General features: G+C 39.0%; 1 protein-coding gene across 3 annotated transcripts; it reads right to left on the bottom strand.

Moving 5' to 3' along the window:
- Positions 1 to 27760, bottom strand: DHX35 (DEAH-box helicase 35). 3 transcript variants are annotated; one of them, XM_042834531.1, is made up of 22 exons: positions 27707 to 27760; positions 25991 to 26124; positions 25537 to 25629; positions 24701 to 24778; positions 22420 to 22524; positions 21085 to 21146; positions 20367 to 20436; positions 19731 to 19790; positions 19038 to 19150; positions 17928 to 18024; positions 16655 to 16813; positions 15155 to 15365; positions 13616 to 13740; positions 12825 to 12879; positions 9659 to 9754; positions 9151 to 9245; positions 8454 to 8531; positions 7393 to 7522; positions 6626 to 6707; positions 6048 to 6119; positions 4542 to 4653; positions 1 to 1707 (listed from the first exon to the last, which is right to left on the bottom strand). In XM_042834531.1, exons 1-22 carry the CDS (start codon positions 27744 to 27746, stop codon positions 1663 to 1665), a joined length of 2112 nt encoding a protein of 703 aa, XP_042690465.1. In that variant the 5' UTR covers positions 27747 to 27760; the 3' UTR covers positions 1 to 1662. The 3 variants fall into 3 exon arrangements, with proteins under 3 accessions (XP_042690465.1, XP_042690464.1, XP_042690466.1); XM_042834530.1 differs by having other exon boundaries at positions 4515 to 4653; XM_042834532.1 differs by lacking the exons at positions 24701 to 24778; positions 25537 to 25629; positions 25991 to 26124; positions 27707 to 27760 and adding an exon at positions 23510 to 23912 and having other exon boundaries at positions 4515 to 4653.

Consider the following 27760-nt stretch of genomic DNA (forward strand, 5'->3'; position numbering starts at 1 on the left):
TTGATTCAATGCCTTTATTTTTCTTAAAAATATTTCCAGAGGACGGAGGGACACAGACGTTTTAAAAGTCTTCGTATTCAGTTCTTTCTCTGATCCTTTAAGAGAAAAGAAAAATAACAAAAAACTGTAAATTGAATCTTTTTAGTAAGTGCCAACAGTGCCCTCAGCTCTGGTTAGGAGACAGTCCCTGCCCCAAAGAGCTTCCATTCTAAAAGAGAGTAATACAAAGGTGAGGCTCACAGTGAAAATGACAAAGAAGGTGATGTTGTTTGTAATGCTGCTGGTGCCATCCACGGGGACCAGTACATCTTTCTGTGCTGGCCATCATGGAGGCACTGCACACTGCACATGATGGAACATGCTTCCTGCAGTGGTTGGACAGGAGAACATAAAGAAAAATCCAGGAAAGTTTCCAAGGCAGTCCTGTGATAAAGGAGGCATTTTACTTTATGTAACTTTTGTCTATTTACATACTTCAGTCTCTTTTTTCTTAATTAAAAAAGAAGATCATGGCTAACATGTCAAAAGCATTCATCAAATCAACTGCTTTACAAAAATAAAGTTTTTAGACATGTTTCTAAAATAAATATTGATAGAAAAAAATAAATATATGTATACATGCTGTCTTGTTGAAACACACTAAAATACAGCTCTTTACTGAAAAGTAGCCATGGAATCCTGATTAAAGAAGCAAATGTTCAGAGCATTCTTCTCTTACAGAAACACATGTGGTCCCAAGCAGCAAAGGACAAATTCTTCATTAGAAAAAATACATAGGACTGTGGTTTTATACTTTCCTAATAAGAATATTTTCATCTCTGCTGAACAAGAGGCCAAAACCAGTGCCCTCTGGTTTCCAAGCAATGAGAAGTTAACAGCTTTTCTTATCAAGGGAGAGAAAAAGAGTAAAGTCTCAGCAGTGAATTTGAGTAACTGTGAACATGTGTGATTTCCCCTGATTGAGGAAAAAAGCTAATCCTTTCAAAAAGGTTGAGCTACTCTGCCTCCCCTTCCCCAGACAAGGGCTCTCAAATATTACTGTATGGAATTGAGACATTAGACTTATTGAAAGACAGGGAGCAAGAGGCAGCTCAGCATCAGGCAGGAGACTTTTACTGCTTGGGAGCACAAGCTGCACCACTTTGCTACGGTCCAACATGAAAGCAATGTTTCCATGGCAGTCCCTTGCATTTCAAGGGCTGGTTCATTGCCCTGAGCTACCTGCTGTCAGGAGTCAGCCTCAGTTTGGCTGGCAGTAGTCACAGTGCTCTAGGTAACAGGAGGCAGGGTACCCTATTCCCCACTCTCATAAGGCAGACATCACTCCAGGAAATTTTTTCTCTCCAGGATTTTTTTTTCTTTTCCTTTTTTTGTGGTCCTGCATGTCCTCTTTTTTTTTGTCTATCAATTTAAAAGGAGCAACATGCCTACATTAACAACAGTGGTCAATTAGGCAAAGAATAAAATGTCTGCAGTGCAAGCTCTACATAGGTTTATAGTGTACTGGTCATGCACAAATCCCTACAGGTCCTGGCAGGCATTTAACATTTAAGTTGATGTAACATCACGTTGGCAATGAACTGGCTGCTGGGTGGACTGTAGCCAGCTCCAAATCACTGGTAGATTCAGCATCTGCCATCACAAGGCTTAAGTCACATCAAATCAGTGGTCGTCTACTTTAGCCCTTTTTGCCTTCAAGGAGAGATGCTGCAAGGAGAGAGAAAAAACACTCAGCATGTGCACCACAATTACAAAAAAGTTCAACTGGAATGCTTCCACTCATTAATCCCAAATTAAAACAAATGCAAACATGTCAGACCACCCTTCCCAAGCCCCTGCATATCCTTGATACAGCTGAGATAAAGCCATGAAATCAAACAGCCTCCATGCATCCAAAAGTAACATCTTGGCTTGGTGTAAAATATCTTCAGGTACTTCTGTATTAACTCCAAGCACAGCAACTACTCAGCACTTGATGCAGCTTGTCAACAGGTAAAAATGCACTGAAGGGTACATATGTTCCCAACACAGACACCAGGAACACGTGCATAAAGAACAAGATTTTAACAAATGCATTAAGGCTGCAGCTATAGTTTCATTGGACCTTGGAACCTACATGCTCTGAAAGAAAAAGGCACACAGCAACATGGAATGAAAACATGAAAATCATCTTCTTAAACCACTGCAGAAGTTGAAAAGAGACAGAATTGTCTAAAAACATAATCAAATTGTAGGAAAAAGTCTTGACAGAGAATCCTGTTCAGGTTCAATTGGTTTTTTTTTGGTTTGTTTTGTTTTTAAACCTGATACAGGAATTCAAACGATCCTGTTTCAGGGATACATCAGCAAAAGGATGCGTCCTTCAGAAGAAAAAGGGTCTGAATTACAGTACTTTAGCAGTTAACTGTTTATTCAAAATTTACAAGTATAACTCCAGTTTCATTTCTGATTTTCAAACACTTTTATCGATACACCTAAGCCTCCTGACTGACGAGGATAACTGGCTAAACCAAAAGAGGTGCTTTCCCTCAAAACTAGCTCTACCTCCAATAACTTTCATCTACTCTAGGATGAAAGTAATGCTTCTGCCCTGTTGCAAGCTAAGTACAACTTTATTGAATCAAAAAGGCTGCAAGCATGAAAATCAGCTTCTGATGTGATCTTGTAGAATATCCACAACAGTCGCAGCACTGCCTTGCAAAAATTGAAGACAACTCTCCTCTTCCAAAAAGCAATTCCAGTTCTGCCTGAATGAGTCACCAAATCACATGTCCCAGCACCACCTATTTAAAGGAAAACCTCACACCATGCTGTAGCCCACGGAGAGGTTATATGATAATAAGATGCTGTGTTACCTATGGGATGTTACAACATGTAAACATGTGAGTCAAAAGGACAAACTGTTCCAGCAGCAGATTTGATACAACAGGAATGCTGCCTCATCATTCATCACCACACCTGCAGAATATATCTGCAGCTAAAGGCTCAACGATGTATCCTGCAGTCATTACTACCTTTGTCAAAGGCATTAGAGTAAAAGGCAGAAAATATTCAAGTACTTTGTAAAGGTATTTATAGCTGGCAAATGTGTACGCAACTGAGATGAATGATCAAAGCTCAGCATCTATTAAACAAAAAACCTTGCCCAGGTCAATTACATGAACACCAGTGTTCTGATATACTGTATCCACATGCATACATTTTAAGATGCTCCATGCAGTACAGCGTTTTTCTTTTTTCCAAAAACCCCAGGAAGTGAAAGCAAGCAAGCATGAAATTCTTACAGAAGTCCAATAGTGAGACAGATCAAAACACAGATCAGAAACAGTATTTTTTTGCAATATGGCTGCTCATATGCTAATAGATCTCTTGTTTTGCATCAGTCTGCTATTCAAGTGCCTGCTTCCCCTCAGCATTTTGGAAATAGTCCACTAATTCATAACATAAAGCTCAATAATTATTAATATCTCATGGGAAACTCGCATGCAAGATCAGTTTGGTAATCTTGTCTGTATTTACTTACAATGCAGTATCTGCAGCTTCAGCATGACTAATATTTAGGTAGTATTTATTGCCAATCCAGATCTCTCAATTATCAGAAGGAATAAGACTAAACTGATGAGTTTGCATGGGACAGAGTTGATAAAGAATAGTAGAAAAAAAAAAAGATGGCAACTGTTAAAAGATGAAGTGAAGAACAGAATCACAGGGTGGTTAAAGTTGGAAGGGAGCTCTGGAGGCCGTCTGGCCCAATCTCTGCTCAAGTAGTGACACCCAGAGAAGTGTGCCCAAAACCAGGTAGCTTCTGAAGATCTCCAAGGAGACTTCATAGTGGGCACCTCTGCCACTGCTCCATCACCTGCACAGCAAACCAGTGCTTCCTGATGTTCAGATGGAACTTCCTGTGATACAGTTTGTACCTGCTGCCTTTCAGCCTGGCACTGGGGACAACCAAAAAGAGCCTCACTCAGTCCTCTTTCCGCCCTCCCTTCAGGTTTTTATACACTTTTCTTTCTTCTTCCTCTAAGTATGTATACTGCACAACAGAACTTACAATAAAGGTTGTACAAACAGCAGCTGTCCCTTATGTTTCATGCTTTTAACAGATCAGAGGTGACTTTTTGGAGTAGATAATCAAAAACAAAGGGCTTGGGATTTGCACAAACATTTGCAAATGATACAAAGACTCTTGTGAATGATTGTGCAAACTATGACACTGTCAGTCACAGTGATGCTCACAGAAGAAACACCAAATATCCATATTTAAGTGCAGAATAGCTGAAGATTTCATCTTTTGGAGGGCTATGTTGTTCTGTAATTTCTCAGACACATTTGTTGGTTGGATAATAGGGCAAAAAGCTGTCATGCATCAATTTACTATTTTCTTTCTTTACAGTAAAACGCCTAAAACGAAAAAAAAAGCCTATTTTTTTCCTACTATTAAATAGATGAAAACAATAACAAAAAAATCACTGCAAAACTCAGATACAAAGCTGTTAACACAGCAGTGGTACCGTTTGGGCTTTATGCTGATTCCGTACCGTTCCTTGCTGGTAAAAATGAGGTGCCAGCTCCACGAGCCATGCAGATTCAATGGCAGTCACATCTCTCATGTAGTACTTGGCAGTCTGTATGACTTCGTTGTACACTACCCTAGGAGAAGGAAAAGAAAAACATGTTTGTGCTGTAAGGAGACAAGGGAGAGAGGTGATTAACACCATATTAAGATACACATACAAGCTGACACAGAATATTCACAGCATGATAAGAAAGTCTGTAGATTATGCAGTAATTGCCTCTTTTTTCTGGGTTGTTCAGAGTACTCTTAATTAATTAACCACCATTAAAAACAACTTCACATACTAATAGAATAGACAACAAGGTATAAAAAGAGATAATGGGACTAAGGGGATTCATAGCAAATACTTCAGAAGAGAATGTTAGTTATTTTCTGTTCTGCCATGAGAAAGGATGTCAAAGACACCAAAAGCCTGGGTCCACAATAAGCTGGGCTGAAGTTACAGCATGAATATCTCTTCTGTCTGCATGAGAGATAATGATTAGAGCAAGAAATCAGCTTTAGCTGCTGCCAGGACATCCTCTGGAAGAGATTCAGAAACAGCCAGCTATATGGACTCAAACATCCATGCCCACATGAACAGAAAGGACAACCTAACTCTGAAGACACCCCACTGCAGGGAAAGTCTACCAAGGGAGTGCAAACCCACACTCTGAACAGTTAGTCACCAAAGGCATAAGTCACTATCAGCCTCCTATACACAGTAAAGCTGCCACAAGTTTTGTGGTTTCTCATGAATTGGTATTTTGCTCTCAAAGCAAACAAAAGGAGTACAAACTTTTCTTTTCTGCAAAATGGAGCGATACAACTAAAAAGAAATCTAAGAAAAAGCAAGAAGAAAAAGAACAGATTTTATACACATCTGAAACAGATGAAGAACTGAAGCCCTCCATACAGGAGATGCTCCCAAGCAGTTGAAATTAGGGTTGCCAGGTAAGGTAACCCACAGGAATCCTACAGGATTCCATGAGAACAGTGTTCAGGCTGGCAGTGGCGATCCTACATGGCCTTGAAAGACAGCTCCAAGCAACAGTGCTGCCATCAACACCAAACAGGTGGTTTTCAAAGATTTTGACCATGAACTGCATGCACATGCCCTCTCCTAGGAAGCGGCAGCTGCTGGACAGTACATTTATTTATTAGGCTTAATAAAACCAATCCTAGCTCTATCTAGGTATAGAGACTGCTCACAGACCAAGCTATAGTACAAGACACCTATTAAAAAGGGTCAATTTGCTCTACAACCTCTACAGGCTTTCTGATAGTTAGACATCACCATCTTTCTTTGATTTACTCGGATACTGCCTACCAAGTGTTGCAAAGGAAATACCATCTGAATTCTTCCTGTAGGAACCAGGACTTTCTACGTTTATTCCTCCACTGATAAAGAAAGACAATCATAAAAATGTCTGGATGCCAGGAATGCCTTACAAAGATCACAAAGCAAGCACAAGTTGCTGTAACTTACCAGCGTGGAGGTTTCTCTGCATACAGTACTGAAGTAGGGTGGATATGAAGTTCATGGTCATCACGGATAGTCCTTAAAAAGAACATTTATTATTTAGAATTTGATTCCTTTCATCCCCAGTAGAAATGTTAATAAAAGGCAACAGTGAAAGAATTGGAGCAAATTTTAAAGATTTCTATTTAATGAAGAAGCTTTCAGTTGAAACCAGGCTTAAATCCTGGTCAGAGAAACAACTGATAATGTAGTGATCTACATTAAATGAAGAAGCAGTGTTTCAGAGTTTCATTCAGTTCACTGGAAGCAACAGAACAAATACATGGTGCTTGCTTGCATTAACATAAATTAATTACTGTTAGTAACAGATTCCCCATTATCAATAACTTGTTATTTATATTTGACAAAGAAAAACATCAATGCAGTTTGAACATACAAACCTCCAAAGATGTAGTAAATCAATCGCCACGTGTTCCTTAGTGCAAGCATGCAGAAGCACACTCATCTGTTGGCTGTGCTTAGATTTACCCAATCAAACAAGCTTTTCAACTAAGCAGGAGTTGTAATGAAACTACTTATATTACCTGTAAGCTCCAGTAGAGTGGAATTTAGCTGCGTTAGCAAAGAATCCAGAAACTATGCATCTTAGAACAGGATCTGGATCACCTGAAGAAAAGAATTTTTCTGTAAAATTAGTCAATGGAAAGGTAAAAATCCCTTCAGCATCATTTGATGATCTCAGACAACTTCTCATGCTGCATCAAGCTGTGAGAGCAAATAAAGACGAGTCCTGCAATCTCTTGTAAAAAACAAAAGTTGCTGAAGCCTCCAAGAAGATCGATACAAAGTCCTTAGAGCAAACCTGTGTGACAGCTAAGCATTAAGGTCTGATTGTTCAGAGCTGCTAGAAATGAGTGCTGAAAACCAGTCATGGTATTCATGTCCACACAGCAGCTAGCAATCAGATCTCAATGTCTATACATCATTATGAATACAGCAGAAAACTGGCCTATTGTAAAGGACAGAAGAAGAAGAAATGTTTCTTCAGAAGAAGAAATGAGGTGACGTTCTTATAACTTCTTTGTAAATTTGTCCTTTAAATCCAAGATCAAAGGTGATGATCTCTTATTGGAAACGTAACTAACGAAGGCTGGACTATGTGTTAATTGTACACTAATTTGCTCATTCACAGTCATTTTTAGGAAAAAAAATATATGGATTTAATCAATGTTATTTTTACGCCATGAAAAAATACAAGAAAGGCAAGAAGCACACTGGCAATTTAGAGTCTACCCTCAAAACGTGCAACAGAATTAAAAGAAAATGAAGGAAGAAAGAAGGAAACTTTCACCTTCACTGGACTTCTTTGGCACTTTAAAGCGTACAAGAAGCTTTTTGAGCTGCTCCCTTACAACAGAAGCTCTAACAAGTCCTTTGTAGTTCAGAAAGTGTTCCTGACACCACTGAGAGCTTTTGCTGTGCTGCAGAGTAAGGAGAAAGAAATTACCATGAAAAGCCACCAGTAAAACAACAAACAATCTCTTCCGGGTCACAATCTTATTAAGTTTTCTTTTGTATTCCACAAGGCTACTTATTGTCCTTTTTGCTGAAAATCTTCTTACACAGCAGCTATCAAGTGTAGGTAGCAACAGTAATTACAGAGCACGTTTCAAACAACCTCTAAATGGCAGACAAATGCATCATATAAAAAATGAGTCTGTTTTTAATCTCAAAATGTAAACAACATTTTCCTTATACTGTTTTCATTGGTCTCCTTCTCTAGAAGCCAATACTTCATTCAAGAATCTGCATTCAGCTGCTTTAAGAGATGTGCAGAATCAAAATCTGACGGGCAAAGTTTCATTTAGTGCCTGATTGCTTTGGGAATAGGAAGAGGAAAGTTTTCTTTTTAAATCCTAGAGTGGTTATATTGGTTCAACTCAAGACTTTAACAAACATGTTGTTATAGAAGTGCTCCATACCAGCAAAATAATGAGGCAGTGTTTTACGGAAAGATTGCTCGAGTTGGATGTAGTTTATCATCAGTACAACTCAAATATTTCTATAAAAAGTTGTAGAAACACAAATTTCAATCAAAATTTGAATACTTGTTTTTTTATTAGACCCTTCCAAAAATCCCCATCTCTCTGAAAATACAGTTACCTACAGATAAGAATCCTGGGCCACATCTGAACTACTAGAATTTTGTTCCATGATCAAATGAACTACAGAAGATCTGTGGCAAAGTAAGGCCAGAGAATCTTTTAATGCAGAACTATCTCACAACAGACTTGGCAAGTCCTTGGCTTGAGGATTCTATATCCAGAAATTCCAGAACCAGAACAGGGGACACCCAGGTTCTTCACACTCCCACAAATCCACTTGTATTGACTTACACTTGTATTGACTTACTTTGACAAAGGCTTCATAAACATTAAGCATTGTGAGATGATCTCCTTCCTCCACAGCAAACTTTCTGTGTTGCCTGGCCTGGAGGAAGATAAATGCATTTTAAAAGCAGTCATGTTTAATGACCTCAGTATTAAACTGGTGTATTTCCTGGTGACTGAATGACCAGAATTCTTACCATAAAGAACAGTTGTTCAACACGACACCTACATTCTACCACACATATATATTGAGGTGGTGCTCTTAAACTTGAATTAGAAAAATGACCTGAAAATAAATCCCACAAAATCTAAGAGAGACCCATTAAAATTAGGCTCCTGATATCCATCAAAAGCTCAGTCTCACCTAATACTTTCTTTTCTGTTCTCTGAAAAAGAAGGAGAACTTGTGGAAGTTTGCTTAGTTGCTCGGCTTGTTTTTCTATTTCCCTCCCCCTTCTTTAACAACCTCTCATGCTGGCCAATATTGGTTTATAACCCTTCAAATTTCTGCTCCTCAGGAGCCAGCTCATACTAGCAAGGGACACATGGACCCCACCGTTACTCAGTTTCCCCTTTTACCTGGAACCACTAGGTACAGTTCAAAGCTTTGCTTCATTTCCAAATGAATTTGCAATCTGTAGCACGCACCAATAAAATACTTGATGGAAAACTAAAAATATAGAATGTACCAAAAAAAAAAAAAGTGTGACTGAACTTACAGCTTGAGATTTTTGATTCGGCGGGATCAAAAAGATGTTCTGAATCTGCATCATTGCAGCAATTGTTAAAATCTCCTGGGAGCAGCCAAAATTTCCTGAAAAGCAGGTGGAAAAATTCAGAAAAGGAAATCGTCTTCCATTCAACTTATCACCACACAGAATAGAAGAAAATTAAATATGTGTGTATATAAATATATATATAAATGAATATATATATATATATTTATAGTATAACAACACAAAATATCTAACTCAGATTTTTTTGCAAATATGAGTGAATGTTTTCATGGAAAATTAAGACAGTGTATTAATCTTAATTATTAATGTGTTAAATGTTGGTCACTATTAGAGAGGCCCATGAGTTTAATGGCTCTTCTTACTCAACACTATACCAAGACAAAACTTGCTCCAAGTTTAGCCTATATCTAATAGCATGCTACTATTGCTAGAGCAATATCCACTACTCATCACAAGACTATGAAGAAAATTTTGTTTTTTCCCCACCTACCTGATTCCAGAAGCATCTTTGCAAACATCGGATTCAGAGGAAACTCTGCTATTCTCATTCCCAGGGGCTCAGTTAAACGGCAGTGCATATCCAAACCTGCAGCACATTGATAAACATATTGGTGATGCAGGTAAAAGTAGCACAGAAAGACTTCTTTAGAATTGTGAGCTAAAAATACAGCAAATACACCTAGGAACACTGTCAGTTTTCTGAGTTACATCTGTTTGGGTCATAGAGAAGTAATTTAATAGCATCTAGAGAAGCACAAATGATAAAGATTGCCTGCCTGGTGCATCAGCAACTCAGCTGCCAGCCATATTCCAGCTGTAGCCTTTTTACTGGAGCTGGAGTGGTACAGGATGAAGGCACAGCAGCTTGGTTTTCAGAGCATGAGAGAAACCACACAAGGACAAACCGACGGGAGCAGTGCAGCAGACACTGGAGCACTGCAGACTGTATAAATAACCATAACCAACCAGAGCACAGTGAGGAACCACCGGTGGCCCACACCATACATAAACATGCTATTTGTCAGATGGGGTGGTGGCAAAAAGCCACACAGAGAAAACCCAAACCACAAATGAAGTCAAAGGAGGACAGCTCCAACAACTTACGTCAGCACACCTAACACCACAGCTATCTCTCAAATGTTTACTTTCCTTTATTACTTGATAAGACCTTTAATGAACTTTTTATGTTTCACTTTTTATGTCACACACCACACCCCTACCCTAACACAAATACTGCACCTAATGTAAAAAAGTTATCCTTGGAGACAGTTACAAAATGCATCCTGTGTATAGTGATGAAATAATATATTTAAACATGCAGTCAGAGAAACTGAAAAAATTAAGGTATGATTAGTTACCATTTGACCAAGGCTTAAGTGCTACCTTAGAACATGGAGCACCTAACTTAAAGAATTTCAAGAAACAAAACTGGGTTCTGAAGTGGGGAGGAGGAGAAATCATCATCTTTTTAACTTTCTACAGGTATATTAAGCCATAGGCTATTGGCTTCTGCTGAATTCTGTGTCAGTGCAATTGTATATGGATATATACAGCTTGCGTGCAGATGTCTTTGTAGATGTAAGCCTGCATTTACAGGGAAGAGCTACAATGGACACAAGTTTGCAACAGCTTTACTGAAATTACCTTAGAAGCAACTGCTGTATATAGCTATGAAAGCTTAGATAAAGATATGAAAAGATTACTAGTAAGCATGCTTCAACACCTTGTCACTAAAAAGCTTCAAGTGCAATCACTAGTCAGTGATGGGTTAAGGGAGGAGGACATCCGATTTTAAACCCGGCTGGACAGCAACACAAAAACAAATCTTCAACAGAACACTGGCTCTGAAATAAAGCTATAAACAAAGTCACTTCTTGCCAGCTTATCTGTGCGCCTCTAAATTATGCTTAAAAATAATAAACTCCAGCTGACAACTCTGACTTTCAAATGGGCATCAAAGGAGAAGGCTGAGAAAAGGTCCTCCTGATGTAATCTGTTTGCGTCACTGCAAAAATAATCAGTCTGAGAGCACTGATGTGTTTATTCAACAGAACTATCTCAGTCTGCACAAGTTGCTCCGCACGGTCCTGACCCTAAACTGCACATTTACATGATATTACAATGCAAGTGTTGAAATAGAGGTTCATACTTGCATAAGAGAAATGCAACCTTTACTGCACTTGCCAACTCCTGGGCAGCTTTATCTCTGGAAAAAAAAGAAATCTTCACAAAACTAGCAAAAACCTGAAACTTCAGCAAAAATCTCAGAGCTAACCTGTATGACAGGCATGCATGTATTCCTTCCTACCTCAAACACCAACATCAGAGCTTCTCTGTCTTGCTACAAAAGCTGGACAGCCAACAGAGTAACAGCTCCATGCTCTCCCGTGAAACTACCATGAGCATAATGCTTATGCCAAAACAGCAGACAGCTGATCAGTGAGTTTACTGACCTTTCCTCTCCATTTCCCTAAGGTGGCTTTGGCTGCAAATCCATCCTTGCAACACGCTTCAGAGCCAGCACAAAGGCGCTTGTTCCAGGCCGAATTGGCTGCCATGAACCCAGTGCCTCAGGTGGAACCCTGCTTTTCAAGATGCAATGGAACCAGCACAGAACAAAATCCCAGGCAACGAGCTACACAGCTCCACAAGAGTAAGAATCACACCAGCTGCCACAAATTACAACACAGCATTTGTAAGTGATGTAAAAAATGGCCACAGACCACTGGAAGCTTCCAAAATTTACACAAACTCTTCTATACTACCTTTTTCCTCTTGGTTACATTATCACAGAATCATAGCCTTCAAAAAGCCTTCAACATCTTACCAATGAAAGGCTACAAAAACTAATAGGTGATCTCTGTTTTCTGAGCTATTGGGAAGCACACTTTGCTAGATCTTGATTCCAGTCTTCGGTGACTTTCTGCTCTCAGACTCAAGTATCAGACTGTACTTACAATGCACAGCAGAGTCAAGATCAGATAATGAAAGGAACACGTTAACAGAAAAACTGAAAATGCTTTCTGTGCTTCTTGAAGTCCAATCAAGGAAGAAATAAAGTAACAGTTATATTGAATATGATAAATACTGAATTATTAAAATTAGTCTGACCACAAGAGATGTCACACCTTTACTCCCAACTTGTTTTATTCTTGTTTATACTTGAACTTTCCATCACTGGTATAGTAACACAAAATGAAAGACTGAATATCCAACAACCTATCCAAATGCACGCATGTGAATTTAGTGTCTTACTCACGTACTGGTCTAATTAGTGACCTATTTCCTTTTATAACTTTGTAACTTTGCTCTTAAAGAACTGGAGAAACACAAGATCTGCCTGAGCAAATCAAGTCAACACCATCATCAGCTCAGAATCCTGTTCCTAGCAATGGCAAATTATTGATTCCTCTCACAAAAGCACAAGTTAATGCACAGAAGGATAGCAGTAAAATCTGCTTTTGCATAATCAAAACAGATACACTCTAGTTTATACTCTATGCAGTTTTCTAGTTTCTCCCAGAAAGTCATTTCCTTTGCTTTTCCTTTGCTTACCTGTGTGAAGTAACCAAGTAAAAAAAAAAAAAAAAAAAAAAGCTTTAATTGAACAACTCCCATAAGAAAATCATAGGTAAAACAAAGTATAATATTCTTACCTCCTAAAGCATACAGTAATTCTAAAGCTTGTACCATTGACTGTGCAGGAGGTGGCTGTGGAAAACAAAAACATGGATTGTTTAAAGTTCTCATCATAAAACCTAAAAGTTTTCACAGAAGTTCCTAGATCTTCTTCACAAAATCATTCTAATGATCTTTCTACACACACAAAATGAAAAGAGTTCTCAGAATCTTCCTGTTAACCTTTCATTGACCACCAGTGCTGCAAGTCAGAGCCATCTCAACAGGTTCAGGATCATCACTACGACTCTCAAGATCCTATCAGTACACAGAATTAGGCCAAACTCTCTTTATTCAAAGGCAATTACGACATCAATTACTTCTCAACTTTCTCTTCTATCTTCTCTTTACACAAGGGTAGCTAGAAACTTTTAGAGAAACCAGTAACTGTTATTGCTCTTTTTAACAAGGTGGACAAACATAGGTTTAGTTCTGTAGATTCTTCCCCCCCAAATTCAGTGCAAATCAAAATCAAATTAGCTATAGTTTCACAGAATCCTAAGGACTTTTTCTTTCCAAACTGCTCTCAACTCCTCCACGCTTGTAACAGCAAACTCTAAAATACAACAGCTGTTGTGTCTAAGTTGTCACATATTACTTGCACTAGCTGATTCCCAGGAGGATACTTTGCCACCTGATAGTGGTCAATGAGGTGTAATTCCCAAATTAGCAAAGCAATAGTGACTGGTTCAGTGGGTTACCAACAAGTCACCCAGTGATCACTGTTGGCATTAAAGGAAGATGACATGCTTCATTGCATAGGACTCACCGAAAGGAAGGGGAACCTGAGCACGTTGTCAATTCCCAGAGCCTTCAGCTGCAAGATGACAGGTGCAAGGTTGCTGCGCTGCATCTCAGGAACAGTGGACTTGGGCAACTTCTCAAAGTCTTCCTCTGTTACAGGAAAGCAAAGATATTTGGGATTGGGTTTCAGCTCTTCCTGTGTGCAAGTCACCACGATAAAACTACCCTTTTCAATTTAAAACTATTGACTATGAACACTTCATAGGTGTTAAAAGAACTCTTTCTCAAAATGACATTATTTTAATGATTGTATTTTCAGTTACTTTAATGTGAAAATTCCATGTTTATCACACATGTACTTGACCCACATTTTAACTTGAAATATAAATTCTTCACAGAAATCTGGAAATACTTTTTCTTCCAATAGTTTGATTTTTTTAAATCAGAAAATTCTCTAAAACACCAATTTGAAAAATGCTGCAGATCATTTTGGGAGAAGGTGCTTTATTTTACTTCAGTTTCAAAGGGTGCAGGATCACACTTCTGAAAGACAACTAGGAAAAACAGATTTTTTTTAATTTCACGGTGTATCAGCAATTGCTCCCAAAGCAGCCAAAGACCTGTCCCTGTGAAACACAAGCACATCTCACACAGATGAGTTTTCACTCTGTCACCCAAACCCAATGACAAATTGTTAACCTCCATGATCTGGTAAGCATTTCCCTTAGTCTGCAGGCTCTTATAGTCCATGGAAAGGTCTGTTAATTTTAAAGCAAGAGCAATTGCATTCACTCTTGATTCTTTAGTAAACACACAGATTTAGGGAACAAAGCATGTCTGTCTTTAACGTAGCAACTGCTGGCAAGCACATACACTTTTCAAAGTGATTTGCTCGATATCTCTAAGTCTCAAAGCTTGATAACATCAGATGGAACCTGAGGCACACATATGCAACTGCAGTGCTCAGCTGTAAGGCCTTTCCTATTCAACAGCTGAGAGAAGAGGCAGTTGGATTGCAGCATTCCGAGCACTGCCGAGTGGCTGACAGATTCATTTGTAACAGTTATTTTTGTACACTGCCAGCTTCAGTATTTCAAGGCAGCATTTGAGATTGGCACCTATTGCTATGGAGACCACATCAGGAAGTTTTTCTCTGTCATCTGACAGACGTCTGCAATCCTTTGGCAGACACGCAGTTAGCAGATACTTTAGTCACAGAAGAGTGTGGCACAGGTGGCTGCTGTTCAGTGATGCGAATCTTTAGAAATCAAAATCACTGAAAGGCAGAATTCTGTGCAGAGCTGCCACTCTCAAAGTTGTATCAACACTGCAAGATGACAATTAGTGAAACTTCCCTGCTAAGCTCGTATTTCTGTTTCATAAAAAGATCCGATTTCTGGTGCTTAGCAGGTATGAACAAAGCACTTCTAAATAAGCCAGAGTAACTATCTCTTGCTGAAAGAAGATGCAGTTTTGCTCTCCTTATGCCAATGCTAAAGCCACTGTAAAACAAAATGCAAGTCATGCCAGCAAGCTCACCTTCCCAACACACGCCATTACTGACCTGTATAGAGCCTGTAACATTTCCCAGAGCGGTTCCGGCCTGCACGTCCTGCTCTCTGGTTAGCTGAAGCCTTGGACACTGGTACCACCACAAGGCATTCAATGGCTGTTTTGGGATTATAGGCTCGAAGCTTCACAAAACCACAGTCGATTACATACGCAATGCCATGAATGGTGATAGAAGTCTCAGCAACGTTGGTGGCTACTATCACCTGCAGATATAGACACAGCCATGACACTGTGAACCCTGCAATCTCAACTGTGCTGGCACTAGCATCAGTGCACCAGGGCTCACATACAAGATACTTAAAAGATCCCAGATAGGACAGTTCCAGTAAACGCACTCTGGAGTACAAAAGGATACAGTAAAAGCAGCAGAAATAGTCCTCAACTTGATGTAACTCTATTTTTTACAAATATATGATATGTTTCACAATCTATTTCTTATTCGGGTTTATCTCCTCTTCATAAACGCAGAAGAACTTGGTGTGTTTGCAAAGAAAAACGTTATCTAACTGTAAATCAAATGTTCTTAATTAGTGAACTAAAATATTGAATTTATGCTTCTCAGTTATACTGAACTTGTAACACAGGAGCAGGGCAGGTGACAGGGGAGGACAGAGCTGATTAATTGTCCACGTTTAGTATTCCTGCTCTTGTATACTTATATATGAGTCCTAGAATATTAAAAAAGAATTGCTGCCAAGTGACAGAGCGAAATTTAATCCTTATTTCACATGAAAATAAAGAAGTAAATCTCAGCAGTTAATCCTCCTGGAGAGAAAAGAAGTATTTATCTGTCAACAGTCTCCAGCATGAGATGAACAACTTTACCCATTAGACTCCAGCAGGCACAAGAAGTATAACAACTCACTCCATGTAATTGTCAGTTTATCTCTGCCCCAACACAAGCTCTGCTCAAGTAGAAAGCACTAATCATGACCAATTAGATGATAGTTCTTTGATGTTAAACATCTAAACAAGGCTTCCAGAAGTCAAAACAAAGATTTTTTATTTTTTTTTTTAAAACTCAAGTCAAGCAAGGTTTAACTTCTTTCTCATGCAAATTTACCCACTCTGTCCTTCATTTTTCTTTTCTTGGTACTGAACAGCTTAGTCTAGGTACCTTGTCCACAAAAAGGAATGATAACAGGTGAAAGCAGACTTCAGAGTGTAACAAGCTACGTCTGGACATAAGCAAAAGCTGCAAATGGACAAAGATAAATACGTGAGGTATGTAAAAAGACTCCCAAAGATTGAGAAGCTGAGGTAGAAAGGAGAATTGGAACTAACATATCTTGCACTGATCGACGATCAAAAGGGAAGGCAGAGAAAATGCTCTGGGCTCACAGTGTGAAAGATGACAGGCACTATTAGGAGATGCAAAAAGTTTTGCTCTGTAGGAGCTCACAACAGTCTCACAATGTGAACATTCTTTGCATCAAGCTGCAAAACACAGGCAGCCTTCTGGATGGCAGAGATTATTAAATTAAAACTTTACCTTCCTGACACTGCGAGAAACTCTCTCAAATACTTTCATCTGATCAGGAGAAGGCAGCCCAGCATACATGGGGAGAACACGGAGGTGCTTTTTCATTCCAGTGCGAGAAAGGGCCCGAGCCTGTTCTATTAGCATAGAAACTACAGTCTCCACTTCCTCCTAGAAGCACAGCAAGATGAAAGAGCATGAGAGTGCTTTCACTTACAAACATCCCACAGATATCACCTCTATGAGACCTGCACCAAAATAATCCTAACACAATTTTAATTTTTCAAAATCTAGAACCATCTGACCAGGTCCCTCAATTTTGCAATATTCTTATATAAATTACTACTTATATTAATGTTGCTATTTATATTAATTACAACAGTTGTTGTTCAAGACAGTGTCCCACCACAAATATATGAGAAAAATCATGAAAGATGTGCTGAACAAAGTTCAGTAATAAAGAAAAAGACCCATTTTCCTCTGCATCTCTCAATGTGTGAGATCAAAATGAGGGGCTGATCTGTTCTGACTGCGCTGTAGGCCTCGATCTAGAATGACACAGCAACAGCATTAACACCTATTGCTCAACTTTGTGTTTCATCTCAGAGATCAGCTGTGGCTCTCAAAACACAACAACAAAAAAAGAATAAGGTTTAGATATATTCTCTTCAATTCTCTCTTTCAAAGTCAAATCAATTATAAGCATGAAGAATTTCTTTCAGAAACATGCAGGATGCTAGTGAGGCCATTCAAGGTAGTCTGTTCTGCTCTGTGGAATTGTAAGCTATCTCTAATTTACTCTTCCAGGCTGCAAAAGTAAGCTAACTGGTACACAGCAGAAAAATATACTTGTTGGTTGTTTTTTTTTTTTTTTAATCTAATCATACAGCAATTTGTTTCTCCTGTCAAAGACTTCAGATTTTAAGACTATTATATGTAGAATTCCACTTGCACTAATTATTAACATGACTCACTGTCAAACTGACAACTTTGTAGGTGTGACTATCACTAAAAAGCACACTGTTCATGTATTAACAAGGCCAAGCCACACAGTATTAAATGAGAAAAGCCATCCTTATCAGCTGTGATAAATTCAGCTCTGATAAATTCAGACCATTGCATCAGTACATTTTCTGGAAGTCCTTGGGACCAGTCTAATTCTGCTCTCATTGACAGAAAGGTTCATCATCTTAATGACAGTGAAGAAAGGAAAGCAGGAATCTGAAAAGGCTTCACAAAGTCAACAGTACAACACTGTTGAGCAAAAAAGTACTGTTGTCTGTACCTGGCCAGTCAAAAATGCCAGTATATCACCATCATTCTCCATCTGGTGAATTTTCATTGCAGTTTCCACAGTTGATTTTATATAATCAGGAACAGGACTGTGGAGAGAGAACACAATATTGTTACTTAGGGTAGCATGGTTAGGTTGTGGTTGGACTCGATGATCTTTAAGGTCTTTTCCAACCTGAGCAATTCTATGATTCTATGATTTTGTATCTATTTGCTTTTTAAAAGATAATAAAAATTTTAAAAACAGCAACTCATTTTTTCCTTGACAATGCTTTGAGTTTAAAAAGTCATTCTGCACATGTTCTGCTGCCATAAGCAAAATCCCACCACTTCAAGAGCTTTTTTAACGTCATTTTCTCAAGCAAATATTCTGAAGTGGATACTTCAAATATAACTCACATGACCACGTGTCTGCTCTAAGAAGAAAAATGTAATTTTGAGGTTTTACACATGCTACTATTTTATTTTTTCCATATGATTCATGTACCCATCATTAGAAACATTTCCCAGTACATGCAAGAGTAGCATCTCCCAATGGGAAGTGACACAAGTAGAACATGATTTTCATTTGTACAAATGTGAGTTCACATGCACACATTTGAAAGTTCTTTTGAGAACTCTGTTCTAATGTTTTCCATTTATGAAACTGCCTTTAAAATCCTCAGCTCCCTCACAGAAAAGCAGAGTAGAAATTGGAAGGAACTTTCAAAGATCATCCAGACCAACTGCAAAAGAACAAATCACTTGCAGAATGGAGACCACTATAAACTAAAGCTGAGGAGGCTTCTGACAGGCTCTATGCATTCATTTCAAAATAAACTCAGGTGAAAAAAAGTTCCTTTAATTTGTCTATAGCTTACGATGTTTCATCACCTTTGTACTTAACTGCATTCCTGCTGCTCACAGAAGTGGAAAATTCATTCAATTTTGTATCTATACTTATGCCCTTAGTTTCTTGGTACCAAAACTATGAAAGTACTTTGAAAGAATGGCTATGTTTGCCAAATTGAACGTTACACCTTATTATAGCTGATCTGGTACGTTATGGCACCACAAGTTAGACATTCTTAATCACCGCCGAAAAGATCAAACAGAAACACACCTCTGTATGTAAAAGATGTCAACTGGAAACGTCCTCCCCTCCACAGTAAGGATCACACTGGTATCTTTGCTGGGGTCACCAGTATCATTTTGGTTGAAGAAATCCTTGAATTTCTCCATTAAAATAAAGACAAATACTTTCAGTTTGAAACTTCAAAGAATCGAGGGGGAAAACTTAACGACATCAAGAAGTCAAATTATTATTACTTGAATATAGCTTCCATAAATTTGAGTCTTTTGATAAAGTTCTACTTTAAAAAACTTAAAAGTTGGATTTTGCTGCCTCAGATTCAGGCAATGAGCACCTCCAGGGATGGGGCACCCACAGCTCTGCGCCTCCTGTGCCAGTCTCACCACCCTCTTAGTAAAGGATTTCCTCCTCACATCTTCCCTAAATCTCCCCTCTTTTCATTTAAAACTGGTCCCCTTGTTCCATCATTATCTGCCCATGTGAAAAGTTAGCCTCCCTCCTCATTATAAGCACCCTTTAACTACTAGAAGGCTGGAATGACGTTTCCCCAGAGACTTCTCCAGTCTGAACAAGCCCAGCTCCCTCAGCCAGTCTTTGTAGGAGAGGTGTTCCTCTCTTCTTCAGCACTCAAACAGGAGCAGCACAGAGGACAAGCTCCACATGAACACAAGTGGAGCTGCCACTTAGGGTCACTTCATTTTAAACCAAATTTGGGAGATATACCTCTGCATCCAAGGTGGCTGAAGCCACGATCAGTCGAAGATCTCCACGCTTCTTTTGAATCTAGGATCAAAAAGACAAAGAACATCTAGAGTAAAGACTGTCTTCAGAGCTATAAGCCTAGACCCAAGTTTCAGAGCAGCCAGATTACCAGTGACTTCTCTATAAAAATAGTTTGTGATCAAGACAACTGATGAACTGCAGCACCTGTATTGCCCTGTGACCATATCAACCTGAGAAATGTGTGTGGAGCTTCTTATATTTAAGGCTAAGAAAGAATTGAGGGTATTCGAAAGGAAATCATAGTTTACTCTCAATTTCTGGTGGAAGTCAGATCACTGATGGCTTTAAAGTCAGCAACTCCCTGCAAGGTCACTTCTCATACTCATCTTCAGCAGAACAAAGACTGTCTTTTTCCTTATGTAATGCAAAGATAAAATTCAGCCTTGGGGGGGAAACAGAGGATCCCAAGTGTCAGATGTGTAAAGTAAACAGCTGATACATACAGTGAGCTGTGGGATAAATGAGGAACTAGAAATCTCCCTCTCTCAAATGAGTTTACTAACAAAACATCAGGAGCAGAAGTTTAGTAAAGATGACGACAGTGGAAAATCTTGCAGACCACATCAAAAAAATAACCTTTTTTAGTAATCCAATGGCAATATCTGTATAAAGAGTCCTTTCATGGGCTTCATCCAGCATGAGAACACTGCAAATAAAGCAGAAAGATAAGATATATAAATGGATTGAATGATGCTAGAATCGGTATCTTCCTATATTAAATATCAGTGTTTAAATTTGTTACTGAATTATTGCTTACATTCATTTAGAAAACCACTGAGATTAAAAAAACAAAAAAACAAAAAAACAACAACAAAAAACCAAAACCATAGAAGCAAACAAGAGAGAAAAGGTAGACAACAACCAACAAGCATGCAGTACAAGCAGAGCTTTCTTTATTCAGGTTGTTTTGGAAAGGAATGGAATAACCAAGGTTTATTATTTGCATACTGCAAATGTTTTCTATATATCAGAATAAAGCCTGCTCATTGTTGATTGTTTAAATTAATTAAAAAAAAAAAGTTTAAAACTAGCAGATGAAACAGTTCAGACTCCACAAGGCCCATTTATGTTATACTCCAAAAATCACAGCACCAAATCCTGCTGGGTTTGGCACTGCAGCTATCAATTTTCTAACAAGTTTCTAACATACGAAGGTCAGAATTCTGAATAATTTTCACATTTTTACTTTAACTTTAACAACTTTAACTTATACTAATCATACCTCAGCCTAAAAAAAAACCCCAGTTGTTTACCAAGATGCACTTCAGCAGACGTTCAGCCCATGTTTCCTTACCTGTATCTTGTTAACAGAGGATCAGCCATCATCTCCCTTACCAGCATACCATCGGTTAGGAACTAAAAGTGAATGCAAAGAAAAATGGTAAAAAGTCAAACAAAAAAACCAAACAGCAAAGCCTAGGAGGTAATCCTAATTACACGTGTCATTTATTTACTTGAATCATTTTCTAAGCTTTTGCCTAAATTTTTACTTGCTTTTCATTTTCTAATGATCTTTGAAGTTGTTCTATTTCCAGCTATGGAAGCTAAATACAATTGTGAGTGCTATCCTGGAGATAAGCAGAGAAATTGGTACTTTTCATATTGGTTTTTGAGAATTAGTTGTTCTTCACTGAAAATAACACAGACTGGCAGCACAGGGATATGGTAATAGAAGCTTCTTCACACTTGTCTTAACATGACTGAATTTCTCTACAAGTAACATTCTCTGTATCAGTATAGCTTAGATTCTCTCAAGGTACTACTTAAGATCTCTCTCACATCTCACCAGAACACAAGACTTTACATTACAACTAATTCAATGTTTTTAGTAATTTTTTTTTATTTCTAGCCAGTAGAAACCCACCAGCTTTAATTAGCCCTCAGAGTATGACCTGGGACTATAAATTTAATCAGCAAGAACTGATTTTCAAGCTAAAAATCCCAAAGTTTCCAACCTCAAACAACGAATCAGACTCCAAAACATCTCTATTTCTTTCAGTTCTAAAGTGCTATTAGTCTCAAAAAAAAAAAAAAAAAAAAAAAATTTTATTTTTTTTATTAATTTATTTTTTATAAAAAAAAAAAAAAAAAAAAAAAAAAAAAAAAAAAAAGTAAATTGTTTCTTTCATCATCATTCCAATTCCAACATAACTAAAGCAAACCCTTGTCTGTCCACAATACATTAATATCATTCATAGGGCTAAAGAAGAGCTGCAAAGCTTGCTATTAAATCCACATCAAATTACTCTCAGCCTGCCCATCTTCTGTTTTCTCTGCACTTTAATCAAAATCTGTTTTTGGGGTGGTGAGGATACTTCAGCTTTGATTCACTGCAGGCTTTCACAATGACTTTGAGTCAGATGGGGTCACATCAGTGCTGTACCAACAGCTGGCAACAACTAACTTGAAAATCTCTTTTCATTTTACAACAGTGGCTGTCAGAATAGCACAGTAAAACATCCTAGTTCTAGATAGCCACAACCACCTCAATACACTCCTAGGGTATCCATCTGGAAAACCAAAAAGCTATCTACTCTCCATACCGGGCATCACAACTTTCCCACTGATTTTGCAAAAGTGCTGTAAGAGTTTCAGCTAACCTTTCCAGAATGACCACACACTATTTCACCTTAATTCTTGTAGCCTGGGGATCCGTGCAGTCATCAAAACGAATGCAATATCCAACTTCATGACCCAACACTGCACCCCTTTCATCAGCAACTCGGCCTGCAACCTGACAACAGAGATTCATGTCAACAAAAAGCAGCTAATAGCAAAATTCCTCATTGCACCATTGTTTTGTCCGTAGAAAGTCAGCATCAAAACAGAAACAAAGCTACTGCTTCTGAAGTATGACTGGATCTTAAATACAAAATTCTGTTTCATGTCGTAGTGCGTGCTGAACATGCAAGTGGTAAATAAACCTTGAAGATGCTTCAGCACAACTTAATCTGCTTCACACTTCTTGAGACAGGTTTTGAAGTAATTTTCTGTGAAAAGTTCTGTCAGACCTACAAAGGCTGTCCTTCAACCAGTCACAAAGCTGGGGAAAGACCACACGTCAGTAACTGAGAAAGTACAGTTTCAGAACACAGCTGGCATGCAATAAAGAGGAGTACACACACAGAGCATACAGAACAAGTTATTTGTTAAGCTGGTATGCCCCTGAATTTACTCAGACTTTGACTTTTTTTCTTGTTATCTAATGATGCTAGTCTCCTTCTCATAACACAGAAATTTCAATGCAGAAATCAGAAAACTGGCAAATAATTAAAAGCAGAACAATTTTTGGAAGACAAATGCCCTGGACCAGTTTTAAGCTAATAGCTGAAATCCTGATTTACTACTCTACAGAATATTAGGTACTGGCAGGCTATGGTTTCAGCAAACTACAACACAACTAAAAAGCTACAGTCAGAATAAAACCCCAGAACACACACATTAGTTCTATTAGAATTCCAGCAGTAAGCTTTTTCAGTCATTCAAATGACAGCCTAAACCATATGGACACATCACTTTCAGGCAAATGTTCAGAGTAACTGTCAGCCTGGGTAATGCAAGCAGAACTTCAGGTATTTCTTAACTAAGCAACCTTGGCCAACTATTGCTCTTCACTTGGGACAACCTCCACATTATACCTGAGAAAGTAGGTAAGACATTAATTAAAATTAAAAAGTCTATTTCAGCTCAAGACAAAGCAATAAATCATCATCTCTCACCTCCCAGCAATAGTTATGTGATGCAGGCAGTTTCATTCTCAAAGAAAAATCCTCCTGTGACCATACACTAAGACCTAGCTGAGTAATCCTATTTTAGACTTAAAAGCAGTATGTTAAGACATCAAGGGAAAAGAGAAACACATTTGTTGTGAGAGAGAAATCATTGCAGCATACGCAGCATCTCCTGTAGAACTGCTCAATGTCAACTGAATGTTCTTTGAAGGGGAGAAGGAAGGACACTGCAGGCAAAGTGCCCAAAGCACATGCTGCAGATCACTGCTACAGGCTGTTTCTTTAACGACAGTGGATGTAGTAAAAGAACACTGGGTGAGGTGAACCTTTAAAGTGGACAATTACTCAATCCACAACACTTTTACCAGAAGCGTGCACTGACACACTGCAGGTACAGTTCAATATCATTAATTTAAAAAACAAACCGAAACAGGCAAAATGAGGATTACAAAAAGGCACCTCAATTTACTGTAAGAAGAGGAACTGGCAGCAGAAAAGCTTCAGCCCACCTCTTCAGTGCTTGGTGGCAATTATGAAAACAAACAGCACTGGCTGCTTTCTGTGCATATTATTAACACAGAGTGCAAATTGTTGTCCTCAGCATCCCTCCTCCCTCTCCTAGTGCACCTAACTTACAATATGTGCTCCTAGACATATCAATTAAATGCAAAGATGATAAAATTGGTTTCTTCTTTTCCCCCACCCTCTTACCAGGGGAAACTGGAAAAAAAAAAAAAAAAAGTTCAATAAAATTAGGTATGAATTGCTAGAAAGAAAAGAAGTATACAACCTACTCCACTGGCCACGTTACTGCACACAGATTTGTACCACTACTTTACTCTGGGAAACAAGTTAGAGACCATACAACCATAATCCTAGCCCAGAGTCAATCACAGCTCAACCTTGCACAACCTTGCACAATCCTAAGTCCCTGTATAGTTTCTGCTGATGCAAATCAATTTTATTTCTAAGCTTCTTCATCTGCTATTCTGGCCTTGAAATTGTTGGCAAAACCGATTAATCATGCTGAATTCAGCATGCAGTATCAGAAATTCTGAAGGGAAGGTAAGCATTCATTCAGGAGTTGAGTTGCCATTCCTGTTATTCAGCAAAAACCACTAATAAATGGAGAGTTATAATGATAATTAAGTGGGAAAATCTGGACATGGAGAAACTCACTGAAACAGCAGCAACCCGACGAGGCTGTGTCACCCCAACCACTCTTCCTTCAGCTGTCCAGCCAGCTTCTGCTAAGTACTGCAAACAAATATGTAGGGAAAGAAGGCGGTACGATTAAGAGGTGCTAGCTCTCCACACTGCTTGGCTCTGACACAAGCTTATGCATGATCTCCAGAAAACCAGTTACTTTTTGTGCATTATTTGTCTCACCATTAAAAACAATTCAGGTTTCTGTAATTGTTTTTAATTAAGAAAAATATAGTATGATAACTACTTCTAAGAACATCAACTGTCAGAAGGTATGCTAAAAGCAGTTGTTTGAGTCTCAAGTATTAATCTGAATTGCTTCATTTTTTATTTTCTTTCCTTCATTTTATAACCACTTTGAAGACAAGCAGCACAAGTCAAGTGCTCACACTGAAACAGGTGGCTTTCATCATTAGCTTGCAGTCATTTAAGTTAAAATCAAGAATCATTTATAAAAAACTTGCAGGAAACCCACACTTCCTTCTCAAAATTATGTTTTCAACAAAATTTTAAACTTAATTCTGATAAAGTTATAAAAGCCTTCACTTTAGCAGAGTAACTATTCTTTGTATCAGCATAAATGTAGGGGGTGCTCCTTTCCAGGAGTGAAAGAAGGCTTTCTGTCTCAGATATGCCAGTTCCTGCTATCAAACATGAAGCTTTACTTTTCTCTCCTTTTGGTCATGCACACACACTTACAACACTGGCAAATTCCATTCTTACAGCATAGCTCTGGGATGCTGGTTTAATATTTCATGCAAAATCCTCTGAGGGAATACCAGATTTTACCAAGCTGAACACACATTTACCTGTGGAATTTGCGTTGACTTCCCACATCCTGTTTCTCCAACAATCACCAGAGTTTGATAGCTCTCCACTAGATAAAGTATGTGATTTCTTAGCTGAAAGACATAACATTTAGGTACCAAAACCAGATTTGAACAAAAAAAGAAAGCTAACATTAGTGTTTTCCTAAGCAAAGTCATTTTACAGAGAATGTACTGTCAAAAGTTAAGAGAATCTTTCAAATCTACAAAGATTATGCATACAAAATACAGTAACTAAATTAAACCTACAAAGCCCATAAAACTGTTGGCAACAGCTGTCAATGAGAAGGATCAATTTCAGCAAATAAAGAGAATGAGATCACATAACTGTGCTTTGTTGCAAAGGGTTTCCATATTGCTTTCTCAAATACAGACAAAACCACAAAAGCCAGGCACCATCTAACTGATTTAATAACCCCAGAAAGAACTCTTGTACCTTAAAAACGGGCAGCTTTTGTCTTTGTTGTTCAATAGACAGAGAAGCATAAGGATTATAGATGACTGTTACACCACTGCTCTCTGCAGGGCTCTGCCTCTCCTCCGAGATGCTGACGCCAGGACCTTCTGTGCCTACATGACAGCAGTTAACTTTTACAACACAACCAAAGTCAAGATGTTCCTCGCAAGGAGGAATTGCATGCATCCTAGCATATATCAAGAGACCAATTTTTCTAGAAAATTAATCAAAAATATTCCATATCTGTAAACAAGCAAAAATTGTGTCAAATCAAGTGTCTTTCTCCTGCTAGTTAAAAAGCTAACATGAATACATACTAATATGAATTTTTAAAGGAAGATAAAGGAGAAAAAAAGCACATGGGAACAATGAGCAGCAAGTCTTAGGACTGTTATTCTTCCATGCAGCAGTTCTGATATAGCTTCAGTATCAATCTCAGAAATAAGGCCATGAGTTTCAAGCCAGCCAGCCATGTAACAGGACTCCTTTGGACTAACATGAACCACAAAACCACAGCCTTGCCTACTGATGAGATACACCACTGCAGCTCTACATTTACCTCAGTATCTGAAATTTGATTTGTTTCTGCTGCTGTGTTAAAATAAAACCAGGGACAACTAAAAATTCCAAAAACGCAGACAAACCAAAAGCAAAAACTCATCTCAACAAAGGAACATATGTCTTTAGCTGCAAATTCAACTGGAAAAATCTGAGAGCAAAGGGGTTTCTCCTGTTTTGTAGGACTTGCTCATTTGGAGTTTTTCCCATTGTTTCTGCTGTTTAAATCAACTCACCCCAAGGCAAAACTGCTAAGTAAGTTTCGCAGCATACTGAATCAATTTTAACAGCAATTAGCACTGACTCTGATAACTATCCACTTCCAGAATGGGTAAGGTAAGAAACAGGAAGGTCCAGGAGCCCACTGCCACTCAGAACATAGAATTATTTGAGATGAAAGGGACCTAAAAGGTCATTTATGCCAATTCTCCTGCAATGAGCAAGGACACCACAGCTCCATCAAGTACTCACAGCCCCATCCAGCCTGACCTTGAATGTCTCCAGGGATAGGGCATCCACCACTTCTCTACACATCCTACATCAGTGCTTCATCACCCTTAGCCTAAATAACTTCTTCCTTATATGCAACCTAAATCTCCCCTCCTGTAATTTGAAAGCTTGCCTTTGCCCTATCGCAACAGCTGCTGCTGAAGTCTGTCCCCATCTAACAGCCCACAGAAACACCCCTCAGCCCCCTCTCGTCATGCCTGACCTGCTCCAGCCGCCCTCGTATTCCACTCTCCAATCTCATTCACGGCCCTTTCCCGATCGCGCTGCTTTAAGCCCACGTCTGCATGATGCCGGGAGCCCCCCAAGCTCCCGACGCAACCTCAGGAGCGCTGCAGGGCGGCTCTCGTCCCCCAGTTCTCCCTCAGCGTAGCCCCCGCCACTCCCCAGCTACAAGGGCACACGGTGTCCGCTGGCCGCAGAGTGCCCCCGGCACCGAGCAGCGCTCACAGACGCCTCTCCTCCCGCACCGCCGCCGGCTGAGGGGCAGAGCGCTCCTCCGGCAGCGCAGCCCGTGCAGTTCCCCACCACCACCGGGGCCAGAAGCGCTTTAGCCCACGGAAGAAAGGATAAAAAAGGGAAAGAAGGAAGGCGCAAGCCTCCCTTGCCACACAAACGCGCCGCCCTCACCCGGCTTCCAAAACTTCACCGGTCCCACGGGCGCCGCCATCCTGGGGTGAGAGG

This window comes from Centrocercus urophasianus, unplaced genomic scaffold (genome assembly GCF_019232065.1).
Source record: "Centrocercus urophasianus isolate 14NV4802_14NV808 unplaced genomic scaffold, USGS_Curo_1.0 seq_47, whole genome shotgun sequence".
In the NCBI taxonomy this organism is placed as follows: Eukaryota; Metazoa; Chordata; class Aves; order Galliformes; family Phasianidae; genus Centrocercus; species Centrocercus urophasianus.